This window comes from Oncorhynchus mykiss, chromosome 6, assembly GCF_057628025.1.
Source record: "Oncorhynchus mykiss isolate SJ-2025 chromosome 6, ASM5762802v1, whole genome shotgun sequence".
In the NCBI taxonomy this organism is placed as follows: Eukaryota; Metazoa; Chordata; class Actinopteri; order Salmoniformes; family Salmonidae; genus Oncorhynchus; species Oncorhynchus mykiss.
In genome coordinates, this window is record NC_143027.1 from 56,364,626 (window position 1) to 56,390,973 (window position 26,348).

The 26,348-nt window shown below is 42.4% G+C and overlaps 1 protein-coding gene across 8 annotated transcripts; it reads right to left on the minus strand.

Moving 5' to 3' along the window:
- Positions 1–1,446: 1,446 nt before the first annotated feature.
- On the minus strand, positions 1,447–24,242 carry LOC110526182 (gamma-butyrobetaine dioxygenase). 8 transcript variants are annotated; one of them, XM_090238287.1, is made up of 8 exons: positions 24,065–24,241; positions 22,189–22,651; positions 20,350–20,464; positions 9,525–9,723; positions 6,628–6,733; positions 6,205–6,401; positions 4,365–4,531; positions 1,447–4,078 (listed from the first exon to the last, which is right to left on the minus strand). In XM_090238287.1, exons 2-8 carry the CDS (start codon positions 22,621–22,623, stop codon positions 3,918–3,920), a joined length of 1,380 nt encoding a protein of 459 aa, XP_090094413.1. In that variant the 5' UTR covers positions 22,624–22,651; positions 24,065–24,241; the 3' UTR covers positions 1,447–3,917. The 8 variants fall into 8 exon arrangements, with proteins under 8 accessions (XP_090094413.1, XP_090094417.1, XP_090094416.1 ...); XM_090238291.1 differs by having other exon boundaries at positions 2,422–4,078; positions 9,525–9,936; positions 24,065–24,242; XM_090238290.1 differs by having other exon boundaries at positions 2,422–4,078; positions 22,189–22,654.
- Between the last annotated feature and the right edge of the window lie 2,106 nt (positions 24,243–26,348).

The following is a 26,348-nucleotide window of genomic DNA, read 5'->3' on the forward strand; positions in this document are numbered from 1 at the left end:
TTTTGGTTTCATCTGACCAGAGCACCTTCTTCCACATGTTTGGTGTGTCTCCCAGGTGGCTTGTGGCAAACTTTAAACAACACTTTTTATGGATATCTTTAAGAAATGGCTTTCTTCTTGCCACTTCCATAAAGGCCAGATTTGTGCAATATACGACTGATTGTTGTCCTATGGACAGAGTCTCCCACCTCAGCTGTAGATCTCTGCAGTTCATCCAGAGTGATCATGGGCCTCTTGGCTGCATCTCTGATCAGTCTTCTCCTTGTATGAGCTGAAAGTTTAGAGGGACGGCCAGGTCTTGGTAGATTTGCAGTGGTCTGATACTCCTTCCATTTCAATATTATTGCTTGCGCAGTGCTCCTTGGAATGTTTAAAGTTTGGGAAATCTTTTTGTATCCAAATCCGGCTTTAAACTTCTTCACAACAGTATCTCGGACCTGCCTGGTGTGTTCCTTGTTCTTCATGATGCTCTCTGCGCTTTTAACGGACCTCTGAGACTATCACAGTGCAGGTGCATTTATACGGAGACTTGATTACACACAGGTGGATTGTATTTATAATCATTAGTCATTTAGGTCAACATTGGATCATTCAGAGATCCTCACTGAACTTCTGCACTGAAAGTAAAGGGGCTGAATAATTTTGCACGCCCAATTTTTCAGTTTTTGATATGTTAAAAAAGTTGATAGAGACATACCCCAAGCGACTTACAGCTGTAATCGCAGCAAAAGGTGGCGCTACAAAGTATTAACTTAAGGGGGCTGAATAATTTTGCACGCCCAATTTTTCAGTTTTTGATTTGTTAAAAAAGTTTGAAATATCCAATAAATGTCGTTCCACTTCATGATTGTGTCCCACTTGTTGTTGATTATTCACAAAAAAAATACAGTTTTATATCTTTATGTTTGAAGCCTGAAATGTGGCAAAAGGTCGCAAAGTTCAAGGGGGCCGAATACTTTCGCAAGGCACTGTATGTAATATAGAATAGACAATTGACACCTATGATTGTAACGAACAATAACAAATATTTGTTGCTACTGGAACAATGCCAAGTTGCACAATATTTGTGGCTTTCAACATGCACATGTACTGTAGAGGACAAGTTGTCCTCCATTGAAGACAAATGGCAGATCTATTCATTGACAAAACAATGTCAATTAGATATGCCATTTAGGGAGTGAATGTTAATTACAATAAAGGTTACATGGAGAAAATCAAGCACCTTTGAAATGAAAATGGAGGGCCCTCTCTTCAGCAAAATATATTGTCCCTGAACATTAGATATGCAGTTTTAGAAACTGCATTACATGGCAACGCCGGAATTTTGATATTGCACTGGGCTGCGGGCCAGAAGCTTGTAGGTTTTCAGACCACCACGGACAAGAGTAACCTAGGGGTATAAATATCTCCTTTATATTAAAAGCATTGCATTAATCGAAATTCGTATTTGCAGGTTTTTAAAAAGCCTTTTATAAAAATGTCACGTCAATTCTATGTCATTTCACATATCAATATTTTTGAATACCACACAAATTACACAAATTACATTCTAAACATTGACAGAGAGTACATCCTATATTTATCCAATGCCAAATCAGTGTCTTGTTTGCAAGTAATTCAATCTGAGACGTCATTAGGAATCTAAACATGGTACTTCCAAAAGTGTTTCCCTACAAGCTGTCTAGGTTTAAACATATTGTTAGCCAACAGAAAGCGAATAGCGTAATCAATTTATAGTGACGGAATTAGATTTCTTCCCAAGCTAAGTTATTTTATGTCTTCTCAGCTGTAGAAGGTTTCATCTCAGCCTCTGAATGTCAAAGACATGAAACAATGGTATTCCCATATGCATTAAGTAACGTCTTTCCCGGGTATTTTACACCTTGCTTTATGCTTGTTTCTAGCATAAAGCATCGCAGGTCAAGGCGCTGCTTTCGATCACTTTATATAATCGGATCAGTTTTATTTTCATCCATATCTTAAGCGAACTAGAGGTAGATCTGTGCTTTTTGCCCTTTTCTTTAATAAAACGTAGGCCAATGGCATCCCCTTTCGTACCCCCACAATTCGAGTCTTGATTGTAACTTAACAGCCCGTCAGTGACATGGAGGTGGGCTATTTAAAGAGTGGGTAGAGGAATTGAGCGACACATCTATGGCTATAGCATTCTATAACCTAATTTCATCTGTCAAACAGGTAGGTCCACCTCTTATTTCTTAAACGGGAAGAAATCGGGTTCCAACACAACCTTCTTGTTGTTAGCAAAGTCTCATTCAAATGAAGACTACTGAAATGAATTATGCCTACTTTAAGCAACATGAGCTGTCCATCCAGCTGTCATGGTTCTACCCACTCTTTAAATAGCCCACCTCCATGAATCTGGATTCTTTGTGAGGTCAATAACTCTGATAAATACATAAATGGTCAAGAAACATTTGTTTTTAATTAAATCAATTATATTAGTAGCAAGCTATCAAAGCTGACCTCGGGTCCTCATCGTCCCGCGCTCTCCTCAAACTGAACAGAACATAGGCTAGTCCATGAGCAAGATTTTTTGAACTAGGCCTAATAAATAAAAAAAACAGTTGCAGAATCCTTTGACTCTCCTGAACTGCCACTGTAGACCTACACAGCACAGCCATTGGTTAGGCAGCACACAAAAAAAAAAACGTTTTTGATCAGCAAGAGCAGGCAGGAGCTCCGGTTTGGAATATCCATTGCAGTGTGTAATGCAGCCTAGTTGTATTTACACCATCAGCAGCCATCTTAGAAATACCACTTTGCTCTGTGCTTCTCCGAGCATGCACTTCGTAGCCTATAGGTTATGGATCATTTGATTGAGACCACACTTAATAGTCTATATGCCACTTGGTATTCCGCATCCAGCGGAGAATCAGAGATGAGGAGCGGCATCAAGCACATATCGATATCTTGCCTAATAAGCAACTAATTCTAAAACATTGATAAATATTGACATTTTATCAATTACATGACCCTCTCCTGGACTAGATTACAAAAAAAAAATACTAAACCCTCCCCTTGACTGAAATGGAAAAAGCATGACCCTCCGTTAATTTCCTCCAGGTACCCAATCTGTACATTTTGATTAATCCCTTGGCAGATGCTTTTATCCAAACTTTGCGTGTGCATACATTTTACGTATAGAGAGTTATTAAAAATGTATTGATTTGGGGGGCTAATACTATTGCTATGCACTTTTTTTCTTAAGGTTAGATGGCTGGAACTGAACTAGACACAATATTATATTGTGACAGAGGTAGAAAATGTCACAAACTAAAGTCATTGAGAAGTATATGTAGTAAAGTGCTACCAAATTTTGACCAGCAGAACACAGGCCAATAGAAAAATAGATTAGAGCAAAGCGAAAGATAGCGAAAATATTTTCGCTTTCATAACCCTAGGAGCAAAGGCATTATAGTCTACCTGCTTCATACAGTAAATTACAGATTTTTCATAAGTATGCTACTCATATACAGTTTCTATGCCTCTGTTAGCACTTATGAAGAGGAGTGTTTATCATTTACGGAAGTGCTAAACCCTTTCCCCTCAAATTTTTCCCCATCTTCTTGCACTTTGCCCACTTGTCACTCTGTTCAAAAGACTGGCAGCCATCTTGACCCACACAGGGGTAGCCGTAGCCTACTAGAATATTAGCCTCTTTTCCCCGCTCATAAATCCTGTAGATCAGGACTCTCCAACCCTGTTCCTGGAGAGATACCCTCCTGTAGGTTTTAATTCCAACCCCAACTAATTATTAGAATCAGGTGCACTAGATTAGGGTTGGAGTGAAAACCTACAGTACAGTAACTCTCCCGGAACAGGGTTGGAGAGCCCTGCTGTAGATCGATGCTGTTCTATATAGTTGGAGGAGGCTTCACTCTGGGGGCTTGGTGGGTCTAGCTCTCTCCGTTGACAGACTTGCAGAGTATTCGCAGGCGAGACATGACTTCGTCCCAGTCCAGGTAGGCTCCCTCCAGGTGTCTCACCTGGTCTGGGTGGCTCAGATAGCTCTTCCGCCCATGGAGCAGGCGCCCATTGTCAAAGGTGACCAGGTCGCCTGCAGGAGGAGGTGGAGGGATATGCCCACTCAGTACTCACCCATGATATACAGATATTTCAAGATGAAAGTTCAAACGAATAGGCTACCTCTCAAGTGCCTCTTCAGTATGCCATATAAAAGATAACCAATAGTCATAGACGGTAAGTCTACCACCTCTACAACATTTGTAACTACAATTCATGCAAAATCTTACAATACAATTCCTATTGCCAACTTTTATCCAGGGAAGCTTCAATTGAACTGCTAATCTTGAAGGGGCACACTCATGCACACACACACTAACCAGGCTCCATCTTGTAGGTGAGCATGTTTTCTGGTCGCGTCATCAGCTGGATGTAGGCCTTGAGGGAGCTGTAGAAGGCCTGGACCTGGTGCAGGGGGAGGTCCAGCACAGAGTCCCTGGTGGCATTGTTGTAGTTGATCCGTACCACCCGCCCATCACTGTCAACACTGCTCAGAGAGAGGAGGGGTGCCAATGTTAGTGTGTGTGTGTCAAACTTTAGAAACTATGAAAATGACTGCATGATGGACATCTAGGTCTTGTTGCATAATAAGTTGACAAGTGTCAGATGCTCATATCTGATACAATCATATAAGAATGATCAGTGTCCATAATTAGAAATTCCCACAATGACCTTGGTTGCTCACTTAAAATCTCCTTCACACCCATCAGTTGAAGGCAATGTTCCCTCAAAAAAATTTGGGCACTGAGCAAAATTCTGTGCAACTTCCGGGGCACGTTTACTGTGAACACTGAGGCTTTAACGGTTTAAGTTACAGTTTTAACAGTGGCTAAGTTGGTTACTGTGGGTATTTGATCATAATGTAGGCCTATTAGAGTGGCCTACCATCAAAAACCATGGAGACTTTTTTTATCCCATAACATTTTAACATGTAAATAGTTGGTCTCATCATTCAGCCTACAGTAGCAGCAAATGTGTGGTGTACAATGTAGGTCTACATTCCATGAGACTTTTGGAGAAAAAAAAACATGCTAGGCTTGACATTAACCTGTTTATCCACTTGTTCTTCAGACAAGGAGGTGACTGAAAATGTTGTGTGGTTTGATGCAAGAAACCAAAAATAAAATGTATTATTATTCCCATTCCACTTTACAGATAACCAGAAAAAGTATGCTACCCTCTACCTATTGGCTACTTAGCTTATTCAATACCATCTCAAAATATAACACTGCCCCTTTAAGACATAAACAAGCTCTTTACCTGACTTGCTTTTCAAAGATGCGAACATTTTGTGTTCTTGTATGAAGCAACCAGTCCCCCATTGCTGACAAAAAAAGTTGCTATAACTGGGATAATAACTCACTAACTAGCAAAGAATATGAACAAATGTGCACAAGTGGCTACATAAACTCTCGCTTTGATGTAAAAACAAGCGCATCTACTTACGACTGCTCACGCTGTAAACACAGTCCAGTTCAAAGTAAATGGCACAGATCCATATGGCAATGTTTTTGCATATAGGCCTACTGCATCTCTGATTGTTTATGGTGCACTGGTCTATCTAGAGTATGGGCCTGTGTCGTGCCTGTCAATGCAATTGAATCCTACTCCAATGCGCTCTTCCTACAAGAAAATCTCTTGCACAGTTAGTATAGCATATTAAGTCTTGCATAGTTTGTTTTGTTTCTGTATGTTACATTGAAAGTGGCTAATATTGGTTGATTCGAGCACAATTCCCACAGTAGAGTGAAATGTTGATAGTGTTAACTAAAGGGGAAAACTCTAGAAAGTTGTGTGAATTTCAATCCCGTGATTCTCTGCAAGGGCTGATATTTATTCTGCGCACAGCTCCTTAGAGTGAACATTGGTTGCAGGTTGTGTATTATACATTGATTCTGCGGTTTACATTCTGAGCAGCAGATGGCGACAGATGCTCCTAAATCACATCCATGTAGCTTTGAGATACTATTGAGAATGTAAGTGAGTGAGTGTCCGTATCCGTGTGTATTTTGGTCAGTGTGCTTGCTACCTGGAGCAGTTCTAGACTGACCTCCTGTCAAGTCACATTAATATGTAAGCTGAATGATGGCTGTTATGTGTGCAAAAAACAGGCCAATGCATCCATGTCTTATGTATTTTAATGGTGTGGCGCTCACTCACTCTATGATGTGGTTCTTGGACTGCACCATGAAGTCACAGTAGTCGGACCCTGTGTCGGTGAAGTCCACCTGCAGGGAGGTGAGGGTCCTGAAAGCCTCTGGGTCTTCTCTTCTCAGTTTTTCTGCCATGTGGAAGCCGTCCACCGCTTCACTCTCCCCACCCTCGCCAGCCTGGCTCAGGCAATGCAGGAACTGCACCTGCAACCAGCCATACAGGATATTAGTACTGTTGCTAACAGCCATCCCATACAGAATACATACATCTTAAAATATGGGGGGTGGGGACTGTGTGCAGTAAACGGCTTAAATATATGCGTGTGCGTGAGTGTTTTATCCAGATGTGACTCAGCTGTCTGACTGATAGTGGGAAAGTAGAGGATTAATGTAGATTTCACGAAGATGACGGTGGATCCTGTCTACTCACTCCAGGTGGGTAGTGCAGTGCTGGATAGTCAGTGTGGAGACTGAGTTTGCCAGCGGTGTAGGCCACGTTGTTAGCTTGGGATTTGTCCTGCACCTGCCATGTGTGCCTGAGGAAGGAATGAGAAAAGTTAAGAAAGGTCTATTATTAATGATTGATAACTAATTATCTAATCACAAAAGGTGTTGAGAACTAAGGACCAAGGCATTGTCTTTGGAAACATTAAAAAGGTTCAAGAGCAACAGGACGTGGAAAAAGTTATTCATCGTCCTACATTTCTAGCATTTGTTAAATGGATGCTGTTAAAATAGTATGCCAATTATACTAGGTGTCTTCTTTGCTCTTGGCATGGAGTCGCTGTGCTCAAATATATGCAAATATGTGCCCTGGTTTTATGTTGTGTCTCTTGGGTTGTTGATTGCGGAAGAATTCTTTTTTTTTCTTTACAATAAATAAAAACTGCAGCTTCTTTAATGACATGTCTCTTGCTTTGGTTCGCAGCTGTTAGCTTCCTCTGACCTGGGCTAAACTGCTGGCTGTGGGATGCTTGTTGTTCCAGCCTCAGCTTTATTGGTCCACGTGCAATCATTGGCAAACAAACTGGACGATTTACGAGTAAGACTATCCTACCAACGGGACATTAAAAACTGTAATCTCTTATGTTTCACCGAGACGTGGCTGAACGATGACACAGATAATATAGAGCTGGCTGGCTTCTCTGTGTATGGGTAGGACAGAGCAGCTACATCTGGTAAGACGAGGAGCGGAGTGTGTGCCTATTTGTCAATAACTGCTGGTGCACAATGTCTAATATTAAAGAAGTCTTGAGGTATTGCTCGTCTGAGGTAGAATACCTTATGATAAACTGTAGACCACACCATCTATATTATTCGTAGCCATCTATTTACCACCACAAACTGATGTTGGCACTAAGACCGCACTCATGAGCTGTATAAGGCCATAAGCAAACAAGAAAACGCTCATCCAGAAGCAGTGCTCCTAGTGGCTGGGGACTTTAATGCAGGCAACCTTAAATCCGTTCTACCAGCATGTCACATGATGGATGGAAAAAGAAACTCTAGACCACCTTTACTCCACACACAGAGACGCATACAAAGCTCTCCTTAGCCATCCATTTTACAAATCTGACCATAATTCTATTCTCCTGATTCCTGCTTATAAGCAAAAACTAAAGCAGGAAATACCAGTGACTACATCAATACGTAAGTGGTCAGATGATGTGGATTCTACGCTACAGGACTGTTTTGCTAGCACAGACTGGAATATGTTCCGGGATTCATCCAATTGTATTGAGGGATATACCACCTCAGTAACCGCTCTTACTACACCGGCTCTGACGCTCGTCGGATGTGGCAGGGCTCGAAAAATATTACAGACTACATAGGGAAACCCAGCCACGAGCTGCCCAGTGACGCGAGCCTACCAGACAAGTTAAATGCCTTTTATGCTAGCTTCAAGGCAAGCAACACTGAAGCATGCATGAGAGCACCAGCTGTTTCCGGACGACTGTGTGATCACAGATCAACAAGACCTTTAAACAAGTCAACATTCACAAAGCTGCGGGGCCAGACGGATTACCAGGACGTGTACTCAAAGCATGCGCGGACCAACTGGTAAGTGTCTTTGCTGACATTTTCAAACTCTCCCTGACCAAGTCTGTTATACGTACATGTTTCAAACAGACCACCATAGTCCCTGTGCCCAAGAAAGTGAAGGTTATCTGCCAAAATGATTACCGCCCTGTAAGTCAGAATAGGGCATGACAACACCTTTTCCCCTTCAGGAGACTGAAAAGATTTGGCATGGGTCATCAAAATCCTCAAAAAGTTCTACAACTGCACCAATGAGAACATCGCGACCGATTGCATCAGCGTCAACTGCTTGGCATCTGACAGTAAGGCACTACAGAGGGTAGTGCGTACGGCCCAGTACATCACTGGGGCCAAGCTTCCTGACATCCAGGACCTATATACTAGGCGGTGTCAGAGGAAGGCCCAAAGAATTGCCAAAGACACCAGTCACCCAAGTCATAGACTGTTCTCTCCGTGCTACCGCACGGCAAGTGGTACCGGAGCGCCACGTCTAGGACCAAAAGGCTCATTAACAGCTACTACCCCCAAACAATAAGACTGCTGAACAATGAATCAAATGGCTACCCGGACTATTTACATTGACCACCTTTATTTTTACACTGCTGCTACTCGCTGTTTATTATAAATGTATAGTCACTTTACAAACTACCTCGACTAACCTGTACCCCTGCACACTGACTTGGTACCGGTACCTCCTGTATATAGCCTCGTTATTGTTATGTAAATCTTTTTTCATTTGATTAGATTTTTTTTGGTACTTTCGTTTATTTAGTAAATATTTTCTTAACTTTATTTCTTGAACTGCATTGTTGGTTAAGGGCTTGCAAAGAAACATTTCACGGTAAGGTTGTATTCGGCGCATGTGAATTTTTTTATTTTATTTGATTGAATGTATTGGGTAATACCTCGGGCTTAACATCCCCTGGATGAATTTTGGACTGAGGCCTACCTACCAAAACTCAATTAGGTTGCATGTCCATAAAACTTCTGGATAACCCAGACTGATGGCAACAATAGTGAGCGTAGCGTTCAGTCTGGTTTAACCACACTGTCCATGTTATCCTCAGTATACAAAAGGAGCGGATAGTTGAGAGTAGCAATGGGTTTCTAGAATTAGGATATTTAGGAAAATGAGACATGAATGCAAAGTTCAAACGCACCCTAGTGAATCTGCTGCAGTGGAAATATAAAGCTGTGTGGAAAATGCAGAGCTTTTAGAAATTGTATGCCCGTGGTTTGGCTTAAGATTGTATGAAGCTAATACAGTCAGAGGGCATGGTTTCTCACCCATAGAACGTCAGTCTTAGGTATCCGATCCTCTGGCTGAGGCGGGCCACCTGACCCTGCTCCACCGGCGCCCCCTTCAGGTAGACGATTCCCACGCGGCGTAGAGCCAGCAGCCAGGCCAGGGCGGCCTTGTCATCGTGGAGGACCTCCTCGAAGTTGGCCGTGGGGATCTGTAGCTCTGAGTCCCAGTACATACGCTCTGAGTGAACCAAGGAGATAGATGCACTTCATTAAAGTATTGTATCATCCTGTATAGTCTGTATCGTATAGTCTGTATTATACCGTCCTGTATCGTATCATTGTTTGTCAAAGTTCCCAGGTTTTTCAGACATTCCAGTTGGAGGTTCCCCAGAATCAGGAGGGAATGAGTAGGGAGGGAATCCTTCAACTGAAAATCCTTGAAGCAGGATTTCTGAAAAAAAATTAAATTTTGCAAAACATCATTTCGGCCATTTTCTACCAATGCTTGTTTGCAGCTCAGGTTGTCACAACCATAAGGACACATGAACAGAAACCACAGCCTGTCAATGGACAATGGACTCTAACGGCAATATGTGTAATGCTCCTGGACACAGTCTGTACTGTCTGTACATAATGTGTCTGTGTCCATGAAACGTTTCCTCCAAGGGATAGGAGGGAGGGAGGGAAGCCAGCTCGCTATGGTTGGAATACTCTGTGAGGAAGAAGGGGAAGGGGAGAGAGGGGTGAGAAGAGTCTGTATGTCTCGACTGACAGCAGTGGAAAAAGCCTCCCACTGCTTCGCTTCGCACCCAGCTGGCTTCAGCCCTTTTTCCATAGAGGCTCTCTCCAGTGGCTCCTGCATTGCAGACACAGCTGCCGAGCACATTTAGTGTGTGTGTGTGTGTGTGTGGGGGGGGGGGGGGTACAAAGTTAGTGTTAATTAATTATTCAAAAACAAACCAAGGGGGTACAACAAACCTCTTCAGTGGCAATTCATCTGGATTAAGTGGAGTACAATTCCAAGTCAGATGTTAGAAAGCTTGACTTTGCATCAACTCAGTTGACGTAAATATTTGTGTGGCGTAGTCAATGGATTTTGCTCCGTGAGTACAGCTACGGTAACGCATGGAGTCTCTGTGTGTGTAGGGGCTTATGCAGGAAGAAGCTGCAGCTTGATTGCCACCCCTGGGGAATGATCCTGACCCTTTTCAGCTGAAACAATGAGTCATCGAGATACAATGATACCCTTCACTGATACTGATGACTTAACCCACAGCAGGTTTTTACATCTCCCTTCACGCTGTCATCTCCCCCAAAAAAACTGTAGCATAGGTCAAAAAGTAAAATAACTCTTTATTAAAGGCTGGCTGATGTTGAGGGTCACCGATGAAGAGAAGGTTGAAGTATGGGGACTTCTAGAATATAGGCTAGTTCCTTCCAATATTATATATAATGTTACAAGTACTCCCATGAAATCAGACTAGCCCATAGATACCATTTGACCAGCTAGTATGTATCCACACAAAGGAGGACATAAAGTTCTTGGCTAGAGGCAGAACGGTGATTCAGGGATAGCCCTGAGGTTTTAGAAATCACACATGACGGAGTAAGCCATAACAGCGGAGGTAAAAGCATGTCATATCGAATTAGGAGTTTTGGCTGAACTTGCCTTCCCCCCCTGTAAGTGGACATTTTCTTGTCTGGTAAACGTGGCTAACATCACTGGTTATCTCCTGATTTGACTCAAGACCAGTACTCACTACCTTCACTGTTACGTTTTGAACAAATCGATTTTCAATCCTTAAGAGACAAGAAAAATGAAGAGAAGAGAGTAAGGAGAGAGGAAATGAGAGGAAGAGAGCGAGAGAAAGTGGAGAGTGGAAAGGAGCATAGAGAGAATCAGAGCAGAGAGAGCTAAACCCAGGTAGGCCCTTTAGTGGATGATGGATGGGGTAAGAGAGCGAGCGGCTGGCTGGGCAGTGGGCCCGGGCTGGGAGGGTTCAGATGGTGCAGGGCCCAGAGCGTTCTGCTCGGTTATTGCCGTGTAATGCTTGACACTCAAATTCTCACCAAGCGCAAAATCGCTGCTCTGATTTCCTGGAACGTGTAGCGTTGGTCCACCAAGCCAATTACCGATTAGTCTCCCTGACTCTTGCATAGTTTCCAGCCAGGGTTAACTGAGATACACACACACACACACACACACAGCCTGAGATTGTGTGTTTTGAGAGAGCTAGTTCCTGTGTCGGTCCTAGTATGTATGTGTATTAGAACCCAGGAGTTTTTATGTGACACTATTATGCTTGTGTACGTATTATGTGTTATCTTTCTGTTTTATGGAAGTGTGTGTATGGACACACGTTTATGTGAGTGTATTCATGTGTGCATAATGCCTTTCCTCCCTTCCGTTGGTCTTGGTCTGCTGCTGTGGCTTTTCCAGACGAGGAAACCTGAAGCTGCGGTTCCTGTTGCTGACGGCAGTCTCTCTCCCTCTTATTTTCTCTCTCTCCACATCTCCCCCACCACCCGCTCTCTCTCCTCCATCCCCCGCCCTCTCTCTGTCTGCTCTCCTCTCGAGCTGGAAGTTCTCTCAACGCTCTACTTGAGTCGTGGTTCTCCAAAAGGCTGTTTTGTGTGTAAGCAGGGTCTTTCACAATTCTAATCCACTAGATCAACTTCCTCAGAGGGTCAAATTGTGGAGTTCAGTCCTTCTGACGCCCCTCTGTTTCGACTGGAGGAATTAGACGCCGTATTGTATGTGTTGCAAAGGCCTTCACAAACATGGTGGAATTCATCAGTGCTTTCATTGCAAAGGGGGCTGAGGCCAGTGAGTGTGCCCACTATAATTATCAAGACAAGCTTGCAGCTGTACTGACATTTTAGATGAATGGAATTGTGTGGTATATCGGCCAGAGGAATGTTAACATCTAGTGGAATACTGGGGGTTTCCTCAAAACAACTACAATCCTGCATCCAATCATGTGAGAAGTGAAGTCACATAAACACACAGTCACACACACACACACACACACACACACACACACACACACACGTCACCTGCAGTGTATCACATTGTAGCTGTTATAGTCCTATTTACAAAGAGTCTGTCTTAAACTGACGTGGCACAGCTAGTCCTTCTCTGGAGAACGCTTCCCACCCTCCGTCCAATACAACAAACTAACCTTTCTCTGTTTAATGGAGAGACCTGCACCACAGTGCCACCTCTGCCTTCTCAGCTTTAATAACACAGTGTATACAGTGTTCTTACTGGAACGCTCAAGGACTCTGATGACCAAATCCAAACCGACCCCTAATTCCTACCTCTGCCCCATGGTACTTTTTATAGATCTGGAAGACTTGGATAGGAGTCAGCAATAATAGCTTGCCCCTCTGATTATAACTTGACCTAGCCCTCAGGTGGGCTGGATGGAATTTCCCCATGTTGCTTACACCTATTCAGTCCTTCCAGATCTTTAATATCATTTTCACTCTCCTGAGCAGTAAAGCTGAACTGAGCTGAGCTGTACTGTGCTGTGCTGGCCTGGTTACACATCCACTTTAGGATACCACACGCATCCAACTGTGTGTGTGTGTGTGTGTGTGTGTGTGTGTGTGTGTGTGTGTGTGTGTGTGTGTGTGTGTGTGTGTGTGTGTGTGTGTGTGTGTGTGTGAGCGCGAGCGCGTGTGCTCAGTGGGGAGATTCATCTTCTTGATAGACAATCAGTGTGTGTGTATATGGAAATGGTGAGGTTTGGGGAAAGATGCGTGTTTTTCCATTGATGCACCACTACAGCTATGTTTTCAGGGGCCTTGTTTTTTTTTAAACTGATGTGTTCTCACGCATCGCCACAAGAGCACATAGGTCCAGATGGATTCTACATTCATGAGTCAAGGAAGATCCAGACTCCCATTATGTCAAAGGAAAGACATATCAGCTGCTGTTTGGATGAGGAGGAACCAATCAAGTCCCATTAGGACTAACTGAGGCCCAGTCGTGCAGATTATCATCACATTCAGACAGTTTGCTATTAGAGCTGATGAGAGTATTATACAGTGCCTTGCAAAGGTATTCATTCCCCTTGGTGTTTTTCCTATTTTGTTGCATTACAACCTGTAATTTAAATGGATTTTTATTTGGATTTCATGTAATGGACATACACAAAGTAGTGAAAGTGAAATGAAAAAAATAACTTGTTAAAAGATTTTCAAAACTGAAAAGTGGTGCTACATATGTATTCACCCCCTTTGCTATGAAGCCCCTAAATAAGATCTGGTGCAACCAATTACCTTCAGAAGTCACATAATTAGTTAAGATCCACCTGTGTGCAATCTAAGTGTCACATGACCTCAGTATATATACACACCTGTTCTAAAAGGCCCCACTAAGGAAGGGGCACTACCAAGCAAGCGGCACCATGAAGACCAAGGAGCTCTCCAAACAGGTCAGGGACAAAGTTGTGAAGAAGTACAGATCAGGATTGAGTTATAAATAAATATCAGAAACTTTGAACATCCCACGGAGCAACATTAAATCCATTATTAAAAAACAGAAAGAATACGGCACCACAACAAACCTGCCAAGAGAGGGCCGCCCACCAAAACTCACGGACCAAGTTTTTTTATTATTTCTTGTTTGTTTCACAATAAAAACAAATATTTTGCATCTTCAAAAAGGTAGGCATGTTGTGTAAATCAAATGATACAAATCCCCCAAAAAATCTATTTTAATTCCAGGTTGTAAGGCAACAAAATAGGAAAAATGCCAAGGGGGTGAACAATTTCACAAGCCACTGTAGACAGTGAACCCGGTGAATGCAATATGTATGCCGTTAAGTAACTATTAAAAAAAATATTCATACTTGTGTTCATCTCTAAGCCAAGCTAGTTATCAATGTCTCATTAAAAAGTGATAAACAATTCTATTCTATTTTATTACCATTTACAAACATGGCTTGCTTGCTAAATCTACATCAGAGCAGAATGTTCCATTTCTTGGTGGCCAAACAAGGAGTTTTTTAAGGACAGTCTTAAGGATCTCTCGTTATACCACTAACAACTGGCCCAGAGTCAGATTAGGCCTGTTTATCTCATGAAGGGATGCTTTAAACGGATGCACTCCAAAATCTGCACTGCAGGGAAGAGAGTGACTCAGTAGGCACTATGGTCGTGACCAAGCAGACAGTGAGTAAAGGTGTTGACACATTTACTGGCAGCAGTCGGTGGAGATGAGTCCAGAGGAAGATGTGTGAGAAAAGACTGTGGCCTCTTGGGTAAGCCAGCCAACACTGCTTCGTCACCTCACGGTAGGTAAAAGGCTCAAAGTACACTAGCCAGAAAGTGAGAAAACACCACATCACTCACCGAGGATAATCATTATCCTCCTCAAGCGTTCAAAGAGGCCTTAAGGACACAATAGTGCCAGTTTACAGGCTTTATTACTGTTCACCGGAGGCGGCAAGATGGAACATTTGATAAACACACACAGAAGGTAATGACTACTACACTCTCAAAATAAAAGGTGCCATCTGGAACCTAAAAGGGTTTTTCAGCTGTCCCCATTGGAAAACCCTTTGAAGAACCATTTTTGGTACCAGGTCGAACCCTTCTGGGTTCCATGTAGGACCCATTCCCCAGATGTTTCTACATGGAACCCAAAAGGGTTCTGCGTGGAACTAAAAAAGGGTTCTCCCTGGAACCAAAAAGGGTTATCCTATGGGGACAGCCAAAGTACCCTTTTGGAACCCTTTTTTCTAAGAGTGTACTGATAATGTTAATAATGTAGGTCTATCTATCTAGATAGATAATGCCTAATAATAATGGTAATAATAACTACACTACTTGGGGCGGCAGGGTAGCCTAGTGGTTAGAGCGTTGGACTAGTAGCCAAAAAAGTTGCAAGTTCAAATCCCCCAGCTGACAAGGTACAAATCTGTCGTTCTGCCCCTGAACAGGCAGTTAACCCACTGTTCCTAGGCCGTCATTGAAAATAAGAATTTGTTCTTAACTAACTTGCCTAGTTAAATAAAGAAAAAATAAAAGAAACTGTTGGAACTAGTGTCAAGAAAAAGTATGTGAACCCTTTGGAAATACCTAGACTTTTGCATAAATTGGTCATAGATGAAGATCAGATCATATTTTAAGTCACAACAATTGACAAACACAGTCTGCTTCAACTAATAACACACAAAGGGTTAGAGCGTTGGACTAGTAACCGAAAGGTTGCAAGATTGAATCCCCGAGCTGACAAGGTACAAATCTGTTATTCTGCCCCTGAACAAGGCAGTTAACTCACTGTTCCTAGGCCGTCATTGAAAATAAGAATTTGTTCTTAACTGACTTGCCTAGTAAAATAAATAAAAAATATTGGATTTTTCTTGTCTATACTGAATACATAATTTAAACATTCACAGCGTAGGTTGGAAAAAGTATATGAACCCCTAGGCTAATGACTTCACCAAAATCTAACTGGAGTCAGGAGTCAGCTAACCTGGAGTCCAATGAATGAGACGAGATTGGAGATGTTGGTTAGAGCTACCTTGCCCTATAAAAACTTACAAAATGGAAGTTTTTTATTCACAAGAAGTATTGCCTGATGTGAACCATGCCTCCAACAAACAAGATCTCAGAAGACCTAAGATTAAGAATTGTTGACTTGCATAAAGCTGGAAGGGGTTACAAAAGTATCTCTAAAAGTCCATGGTAAGACAAATTGTCTATAAATGGATCAAGTTCAGCACTGTTGCTAGCCTCCTTAGGAGTGGCTGTCCTGAAAAATGACTGCAAGAGCACAGCGCGGAATGCTCAATAAGGTTAAGAAAAATCAACTAAAGACTTACATAAATTTCTGGAACATGCTAACAGTCTACGATACGTAAAACACTAAACAAGAATAGTGTTCATGGGAGGACACCACGGAAGAAGCCACTGCTGTCCAAAAAAAACCATTTTCTGCACGTCTGAAGTTCAAAATATTATGTGGACAGATGAAACTACAGTTGAGTTGTTTGGAAGGAACACACAACACTGTGTGGAGAAAAAAAGCACAGCACACCAACATCAAAACTTCATCCCAACTGTAAAGTATGGTGGAGGGAGCGTCATGGTTTGGGGCTGTTTTGCTACCTCAGGGCCTGGACAGCTTGCTATCAACTACGGAAAAATGAATTTGCAAGTTATCAAGACATTTTGCGGGAGAATGTAAGGCTATCTGTCCGCCAATTGAAGCTCAACAGAAGTAGGGTGATGCAACAGGACAACGACCCAAACACAGACATCCCAAGAATATTGCTGAACTGAAACAGTGGTCTAAAATTCCTCCTGACCGTTGTGCAGGTCTGATCCGCAACTACAGAAAACGTTTGGTTGAGGTTGTGGCTGCCAAAGGAGGGTCAATCAGTTATTATATCCAAGGATTCACAATGTTTACACAGTGTGTTCAATAAAGACATGAAAAAAATGTGTTTGTGTGTTATTAGCTTAAGCAGACTGTCTGTTTTGACTTACGACCAATTTATGCAGAAATCCAGGTAATTCCAAAGGGTTCACATACTTTTTCTTACCACTGTACTTCAATATAAGAGCGCTATCCAATATTTCCCATGGAGGGGTGATTGAAACAGATCCATAAAATGATTGAATCAGATCCACAGCCCCCAAAGCCACATCTCCAAGACATTTTCGGAAACCGAAAATGACTATGGTACCATTCCTAGAATGCCTTTGGAATAAGAAGGCAAAACAACTTGCGGTTGCTAAGGCCCTCGGTAAGATAAACAGGAAGTGTAAACACTAACAAATATAATGATGACAAACACTGCTTGTAGATTCCAATCTCCCTGTGCACAAAGTCTTTGAGTGTTTGTTTGTATACTATACACACACTATGGCTTCAAGCTCTAGCCTAGATGATTGAGTGAGGTCAGAACCAGACCTGGGTTTAAAATATTACTTGAAATAATTAAAATACTAATGCTGTGCTCGACTGAGCTTGCATTGCATAATATAACCAATGGAATAGTCTCAAAAGTGCAAACCCCACTCGCCTGGCACTCCAGGCAGGCTCAAAAATGCCAAATAGCCTACTATTTGAATAGCTAGACTGGTCAGAACAAGGTCCCCTCAGTTGCAGAGAGAGTTGAGTTTGGCTTTCAAAATGACTTCCACTAAGCCTCCCTATAATCAGTATTCCATATGGCAGAGTCAGAAGAGGGGAGTTGAACAGGACTGCACACAGACTTTATCCCTTGCCGAAGGTCTCAGGTTATTAAGCTATTTCACATACAGCCGCTGCATACCTCAGCGATGTAGTCTGGTCTACGTGTGAAAGCGGCATCCTCTGGGCTAGAGATTGACAGGCTGCACACTTTGACAGAAGCAGCCGTGTCTGGGGAACACCATATCCTTGGAAATGATTGAGGCATGTGGACCCAGAGGTTGGTCTAATGGTCAACACAGCCGCCTCCGGACCACATGTGCCCCCAACTGCGGGGGTTCAAATCCAGCTTCTATAACTGTCCATTCTCCAAATCTCATTTCTATGCTGTCTAAATATGTTTTATTTAAGTAAATGGTTAGGGGGAAACTCCTAATTCCTACTGACACTAAAGGACAAAAAACAAGTGAGTTGTGATTCAGTCTGAGAAACACCTCATATTAACATATTGACCTCGGCGGGTGCTACACTTTCACAATCTTACCCGTCTTCTGGGAAAACATACATACATACAAACTAGGCCCATATATGTGCGTGGAAAGAGAAAGAGAAAGAGAGAGAGAGAGAGAGAGCTATAGGGAGCTAGGTAGGGATGTGAACTAAACTTGAGTAACAAAACTTCCACATGTGAACATTATTTCACCATCCATCCATCTAAAAATGTAAACTTTTCCAGGGTTTTTCGGCAGGAGGAATTTCAGACCAGACCTCAGGAGGATATAATTAAACCCAGAGACAGGGGGGCTGGTGTGTGTGTGTGTGTGTGTGTGTGTGTGTGTGTGTGTGTGTGTGTGTGTGTGTGTGTGTGTGTGTGTGTGTGTGTGTGTGTGTGTGTGTGTGTGTGTGTGTGTGTGTGTGTGTGTGTGTGTGTGTGTGTGTGTGTGTGTGTGTGTGTGTGCTGTGCGTGCGTGCGTGCGTGCGTGCGTGCGTGCGTGCGAGTGTGAGGGTGCATGTGTGAGAGAAAGAGAGAAAAAGAAAGCGCACAGAGCCAGACAGAACATGAGCTAAACTCTGTCTGGTAGGAGCACTCCTGGTGTCGAGCTAGCAACAGTGGAAGAACAGAAACCCTGCACTGATAAAGTGTGCGTGTAAGTGTGTGTGTGTGGGGAAGGGGACCTCTTACACTTGTACTAAAGGAGAGAGTGGAGAAGGGGGGGGGGGTTGCTATCGACAAACTGCCTTTAAATCACTCGAGTGGAGACAAAGCAGGAGCCACTCAAACCTGTGGGTCCTTCAGGACCACGTGTGGACATACCATAGTCTCTCCTCATTTGAAATACAGCTACAGCTTTCATTTCACTTTTACACTGCTCTTTTTTTTTTTTTTTTTTTACAGACTGACCAGGTGAATCCAGGTGAAAACTATGATCCCTTATTGATGTCACTTGTTACATCCATTTCAATCAATGTAGATGAAGGGGAGGAGACAGTTTAAAGAAGGATTTTTAAGCCTTGAGACAATTAAAACATGGATTGTCTATGTGTGCCACTCAAAGGGTGAATGGACAACAAAATATTTAAGTGCCTTTGAACAGGGTATGGTAGTAGGTGCCAGGCACACCGGTTTGAGTGCGTCAAGAACTGCAATGCTGCTGGGTTTTTCACACTCAAAAGTCTCCTGGCCCACCACCCAAAGGACATCCAGCCAACTTGACACACTTGTGGGAACCATTGGAGTCCACATGGGTCAGCATCCCCGTGGAATGCTTTCGACATCCCCGTGGAATGCTTTCGACATCATGTAGAGTCCATGCCCTGACGAAGTCAGCCTGGTGGGTGCAACTCAATAACAGCAAGGTGTTTCTAATGTTTTGTACACTCGGGGTGCATTGAAGTGTATTTACGTTTTTTTAACTGCGTGTGATTAGATTAATCCTGCTCAGTTTTAGAGAGAACAGATTATCAACAATGTTAATAAGGTCAATGATGTTAAACTTAGTTTATAACTGTGTGTTTGTGTGTGTGTGTGGGGGGGGGGTGCATGAAACCTATTGGATATGCAACAGATATTACAGAAATGTTATCTTGGATGTTACACATATTCAAGATTAACAGTCTATGTAGTCTTAGCTAACCAGCTGACCATTTAGATAACTTGTAAAAACCCTAAAAACAGTAAAAACCCTTGATATCAATAATGGTTTTTAAATGACTTGTGGCCTGTAGCATATGTTTTTTAAACAACTGAAAATTCAGTTTGTATTGCACGAAGAAAATGCCAATCAAAAAGTAACATTGGAATTTGCAGGATTCCTGCTTTAAGTACTGTATGAGGGCACAGACCCTTATTTTCTTTTTCAGAGAAACTCTTCAGGGATATTTTCAAAAACGAAAATCCTTTATCTCATGGGTCTTCAGAGTTACGCAGGAGTCAGCTACTGCTAGACCAGACTAGAATGGACACTGTCAGCATGACTGAATTGGCAATGTGTGTATGCATGTACTGTACTGTAGCAGTGAATTTCAATAGACAGAGACACATGCTCAACCCAAACTAACAGCTATGAAACTATATAGGCCCTACCAGTTTGGGATTGGACCACAATCAATAATGAAATAAACAAAAGATTTATCCTGATTTATTCCAGAATATCTACTTTCAGCAACAGTGGGGAAATTGCCATATAGCAGTCCTAGGCGTAATAGTCTTACTGTTGAGGAAGAGCTCCTCTTGTAGAGCTTGTCTGGCAGCAGAAGAGAAGCACCGTTTCCTCAGCCATTCTGGGTCAAACTCGCTGGTGTGCTGGTCCGGCCACACTATGGACACCTGAGGACAACCACAGAGGTTGGTTAAGCCTTCCTTAAAGGCAGCTCACACTAGTGTAGCACATGGGGATGTGTAAAACTTGCTCCTCAGCCTGAAGTGTCCCCATTTGCACCAGCGCATAGCTAGCTTTTTGTGTGGTGCCGACTGGTGAGACGCGTCAAGAAGGCGGTCACGTGTGCTAGCAATGCAGAGGTCCCGAGTTCGCACCGGGTATGAGCCGAGGAAGTGGTACTCGCTACGCAAGCAGCGTGATGTCCTTTACAGTGGTGCCTAGTGACTCAGTGGTGCCTAGTGACTGATCTACAGTTGCGCTCAGCTCAACACTGGGGTCGGTGTTGTGTAAGTTTGAGGAGTGAATGTAGCACATGTGTGAAACTTGCTCCTCAGCCTAAAGTGTCCCCACTTGCGCCAGTGAATAGCTAGCTTCTCGTGTTGCGCCAACTGGTAAGCAGCATGAAATCCTTTACACTAGCAACAATATTGCCATCTACACTGAACACAAATATAAACCCAACCGGTAAAGTTTTGGTCCCACTTTTCATGAACTGAAATAAAAAGTGCCCCAAAATTTTCCATGCGCACAAAAAACGTATTTCTCTCAAATGTTGTACACAAATTTGTTTTCATGCCTTTAGTGAGCATTTCTCCTTTGCCAAGATAATCCATCCACCTGACAGGTGTGGCATATCAAGAAGCTGATTAAACAGCATGATCATTACACAGGTGCATCTTGTGCTCGGGACCATAAAAGGACACCAGTTGAGGGAACATGCAATTGGTATGCTGACTGCAGGAATGTCCACCAGAGCTGTTGCCAGAGAAGTGAATGTTCATTTCTCTATCATAAGCCACCTCCAATGTCATTATCGAGAATTTGGCAGTATGTCTAACCGGCCTCTCAAATGTAGACAAGTTGTATGGCGCCATGTGGGCGAACGGTTTGCTGATGTCAACGTTGTGAACCATGTGCCCCATGGTGGCGGTGGGGTTATGGTATGGGCAGGGATAAGCTATGGATAATGAACCCGATTGCATTTTATCAATGGCAATTTGAATGCACAGAGATACCGTGACAAGACCCTGAGGCCCATTGTTGTGTCATTCATCTGCCGCCATCACCTCGTTTCAGCATGATAATGCACTGCCCCATGTCGCAAGGATCTGTACACAATTCCTGGAAGCTGAAAATGTCCCAGTTCTTTCATGGCCTGCATACTCAACAGACATGTCACCCATTGAGCATGTTTGGGATGCTCTGGATCGACATGTTATGACAGCGGTTTTCAGCACAGCCATTGAAGAGGAGTGGGACAACATTCCACAGGCCACAATCAACAGCCTAAATCAACTCTATGTTAAGGAGATGTGTAGCGCTGCATGAGGCAAATGGTGGCGAGATACTGACTGGTTTTCTGATCCACACCCATGCTTTATTTTTTCGGGTATCTGTAACCAACAGATGCATATCTGTATTCCCAGTCATGTGAAATCCATAGATTAGGGCCTAATACATGTATTTCAATTGACTGATTTCCTTATATGAACTGTAAATCTAAGGAAATTGTTGCATGTTGTGTTTATATTTTTGTTCTGTACAAAATGAACTTAAGTGGAGTAAGATGAGTGCCATTAGATTGACACTTGATATAAGGTAAGTTTTGCATTTTCCTCCTTATGGTTACATTTAGAATTGGGGAAAGATAAGTTGATCCAAGATCTGTTACCTTGTTGTTGTCAGTGACTTGGACCCGGTCGACCCCAGTGTGGATGTCCAGTTGGGAGAGCAGCAGGCTGCGGGCCTGAGCTGACTGCAGGGTACACAGCGGGCATTGACAGTTGTCCCTCAGCCATGTGTACGGGTACATGCTTTGCCTGCTGTCCTCCCACTCCACCTCCAGTTGTCTTTCCTGCTCCAGGGCACGGACCTGCCTCACCCCAGGGCTGTTCCCCAGAGCAGTGGAGGGGAGCGGGGTGGGTGCCTGGGTCCCATACCCACGGAGCTGCCTCCAGATCAGGTGAAGAGAAGGAGATGGAGAGGTGGCAGCTGTGGCAACTGCCCATCTAGGCCTACCCTCAGCCCTCAAGGCATGGCAGGCCAAAACGGAGCTTCGCTTGCGCATGCTCGGCAGGGTGCATCGTGCTATAGTGGTCGTCCACATCCTCGAACCAGGACCTCCAGATGAGCTGCTTCTCCAGAAGAGAAGGGGTGTCGGAAGAAGCAGGGGAATAAGAAGGAGTTTATGGAAGGGTTTAAAGTTTCAAAGGGTGATTATTGCTGCATTGGTTTATTATACCTTACGCCAGCCACCTTGTTATAAATGGCCTAATAAAACATGAGGAAAAAATACAGCCAAGCAAGTGCCAGTGTGCTTCACAGTCACAGCCATGGAAACTAAGACATATCATTAGGTTTATCTGATGTTCCGAAGACAAAATACTTTTTATGCCACAACATGCACCAGGACAGTACACTCTGGGTTCCAAGTCAACATAAATATTCCAAAGGTTAATAAGGTTAAAGGTTAATAAGAAGGTCCAAAGGTTAATAAGGTTAATAAGGTCAGGACACATGTAGACCTGTATTACTTGTTTTTTTACTTTTATTTAGAATTGATTTAGAATTATTGTTTTAATGTTTTGTATTATCTAGGCATATTTCACCATAAATGGAACTGAGATATTTTAAAAATGCACTTTCATTGAAATAGTTTTGATTTAAAATGAGCTAGATATATAGGCAAAATGTGTTATAATACTAAATGCACCTTGCTACCACACTGATGAAAATAGGACCTTGCAACTTTTGGTATCCAAAATTGCTTTCACTTGTTATTACAAGCGCGAAAACATTGGGTCGTCACTAGTTACCACAGCCACAAAGTCATAAAACCCCGCCTATTTCTAAAATGTATCTTCTAAATGTGATTTTACACATAATCCTAACCTTAAACACACTGCTAACCCGAATCTTAAATTAAGATAAAAGCGACACAAAAACTATTTTTGTACGATAGCACAGCCAGGTCAAAATTGACTATCTAGTGGAAACCACAATATCTCGCGATATAATAGAACATTATTATCAAAATATTTTATTTGCGGATGTTTCCGCTTTGGAATCTAGGTGAAAGGTCAAACCAATGAGCAAGCGTCGAAAGCAGCTCGCGCTACAGATTTACAAAATGTGCTAATATATATGAATATGTATATGTAATAGATAGCCAAATGTTATTATTTTGAAACCTTACAAACTATATATGTTTAACTATTTGTATTTATGCGAATCTGAACTGCTAGGCTAGCTTCTACTAGTTACCTACTAGTATTACCATTTAATTTAGCCTCCAATGACAAAATAGTTGCCATTAGACGCTCGCTTGCTGACATTAATTGGAGGATTTACAAAAAGCCAGTGTTTGTAGAGAGCTAGCTAGTATTAGCTATCGTTAGCAAATATCCCATTAATTTATGTGGAGACAGGTAACAAATTCTTTACCTAGCTTTCACTACGCAACAAGACATTCCAGTGACAACACATGCTATATTTACCCGCAACATTACAATATGTAGTACCTAAAAAATTATGAAAAATGGATTTACCTGTTATTTTGGTAGGTTTTTTAACTTTTGAATGTGTTTTGTCAAGGAAGCGTCTATCAACAGCGCAGGTTAGGTTAGCACGTAAGTGAGTGACAACCACTGTCGTGGCATCAGAGATGGTGAGTCAGTGGATTTTGCTGAGATGACATCAAGGCCAATGCACATTTATTGATTGCCACAGACCAGTGTTATAGTGTCCCAATATCAAGGTTGGGAACTCAGGAAGTCGATTACAATTAGAATAGCTTAATTAATCATTAACGAAAATCCATATCATTCTCCCACTCGGTTTCCATATTACAGAATATGGCAGAGCATTCTCTTACCTCTCAGCTCTTCAGTTGTGTCAGTGAGACAGTTTGGACTTGTCCAGTGTAGTTTGTCAGTAACAGGTTAAATTAAACCAGCCTGGGTACAAAAACTGCTTAAAACTATATTTACATCACTCAGAACCCTGTTAGTGGAGAGTTACAGTGTTCAAATTATATCCTAATAAGGTAAAATCTAATTTTATTTGTCAAATGCGCCGGGTACAGCAGGTGTAGACATTACCGTGAAATTCTTACTTACAAGTCCTTAACCAACAATGAAGTTAAGAAAATATAGTTAATAAGAACATTTACAAAATAAACTAAAGTAAAAAATAACAATAACTAGGCTATATACAGGGGGTAACGGTACTGAGTCAATGTGCTGGGGTACAGGTTAGTTGGTCAAAAGTTTTAGAACACCTACTCATTCAAGGGTTTTTCTTAATTTTTTAATATTTTCTACATTGTAGAATAATAGTGAAGACATCAAAACTATGAAATAACACATGTAATCATGTAGTAACCAAAAAAGGGTTAAACAAATCAAAATATATTTGATATTCTTCAAATATGTAGATAGTCCGGGTGGCCATTTGATTAATTGTTCAGCAGTCTTATGCTTGGGGTTAGAATCTGTTAAGGAGCATTGGCGCTACAGTACCACTTGCCCTGTGGTAGCAGAGATAACAGTCTATGACTTGGGTGACTGGAGTCTTGATAATTTTTTGGGCCTTCCTCTGACACCGTCTAGTATATACAGTGCCTTCAGAAAGTATTCAGACCCCTTTACTTTCCCCACATTTTGTTACGTTAAAGCCTTATTCTAAAATGTATTACATTTTCCCCGTCATCAATCTACGCACAATACCACATAATGACAAAGCAAAACATTTAAAAAATAATGAAATCCCATTTACATAAGTACTCAGTACTTGGTTGAAGCACCTTCGGCAGCAATTAGGGTTGCACATTTTGGGGAATATTCAGAGGTGGACACTTTCTGTGGGAATTAACTCAAATATATGCAAATTAATAATATAATAATTAATAATATATGCAAATTATTTAAATAAAAGAGTTGACTCTTCACATGGGAGGATTTCACTGAACAACAAAAGAAAGGGAATATTGAATGATCTCCAATGATCCATCGCATCTCCCTAAAATGTTTTCAACATATGATAGTCTAGAAACTAAAGCTTTGGAAGCCTGAGAGGAAGACAACCATGTCTTCTCCCTGGACCTCCTCAATGTCAACCTCTTGAACATCAGACTCACTGTCACTTTCCAACCTTGTTGAGGATGGCTCGTTGTCAGGCTCAAAAAGCCTCAAATGTTCCTGGATGGCCACCAATTTTTCAACACTTGTATTGGTCAGCCTGTTGCATGCTTTGGTGTGTGTGTTCCCAAACAAGGACCAGTTACGCTGCGGCACGCTGCGGCATGTATGGGCTTCAGACTGAAGTCTTCAGTCTTTTAGATGTATTTCACAACTGCAGTTTCCTCTGCTTGGAGCAACAGTGAAGTGGGCAGGGCAGTACGGATTTATTTTCTTACATCTGAAAGCAGAGTCTGAACATCAGACCGGATGGCATTGTCTTCCTCAATCTGTGCAATGGCTACTGCTATAGTTTTCAGGCTGCTTACCACTCTCTCCCGAAATACATCATCCAGGAGGATCCTCTTGATGGGGCTGTCCATATCGGCAGACTGTGATATGGCCATTTCGTGGAGAGACTCCTTCCCCTCCAGGAGACTGTCAAACATGACAACACTACCCCAACAGGTGTTACTGGGCAGCTTCAATGTGGTGCTCTTATTCTTCTCACTTTGCTTGGTGATGTAGATTGCTGCTATAACTTGATGACCCTTTACATACCTAACCATTTCCTTGGCTCTCTTGTAGAGTGTATCCATTGTTTTCAGTGCCATGATGTCCTTGAAAAGCAGATTCAATGCATGAGCAGCACAGC

Bases quoted from the DNA above. Each gene is read 5' to 3' on its own strand.
- LOC110526182 (XM_090238287.1), bottom strand. From the start codon at position 22,623: ATGTGGACGACCACTATAGCACGATGCACCCTGCCGAGCATGCGCAAG. The intron at 9,724-20,349 runs GTAAGACTATTA...TGGTTCACTCAG, and splicing joins AGAGGAGCTCTTCCTCAACA to AGCGTATGTACTGGGACTCA. The intron at 6,734-9,524 runs GTGAGAAACCAT...TTCCTTCCTCAG, and splicing joins CTAAGACTGACGTTCTATGG to GCACACATGGCAGGTGCAGG.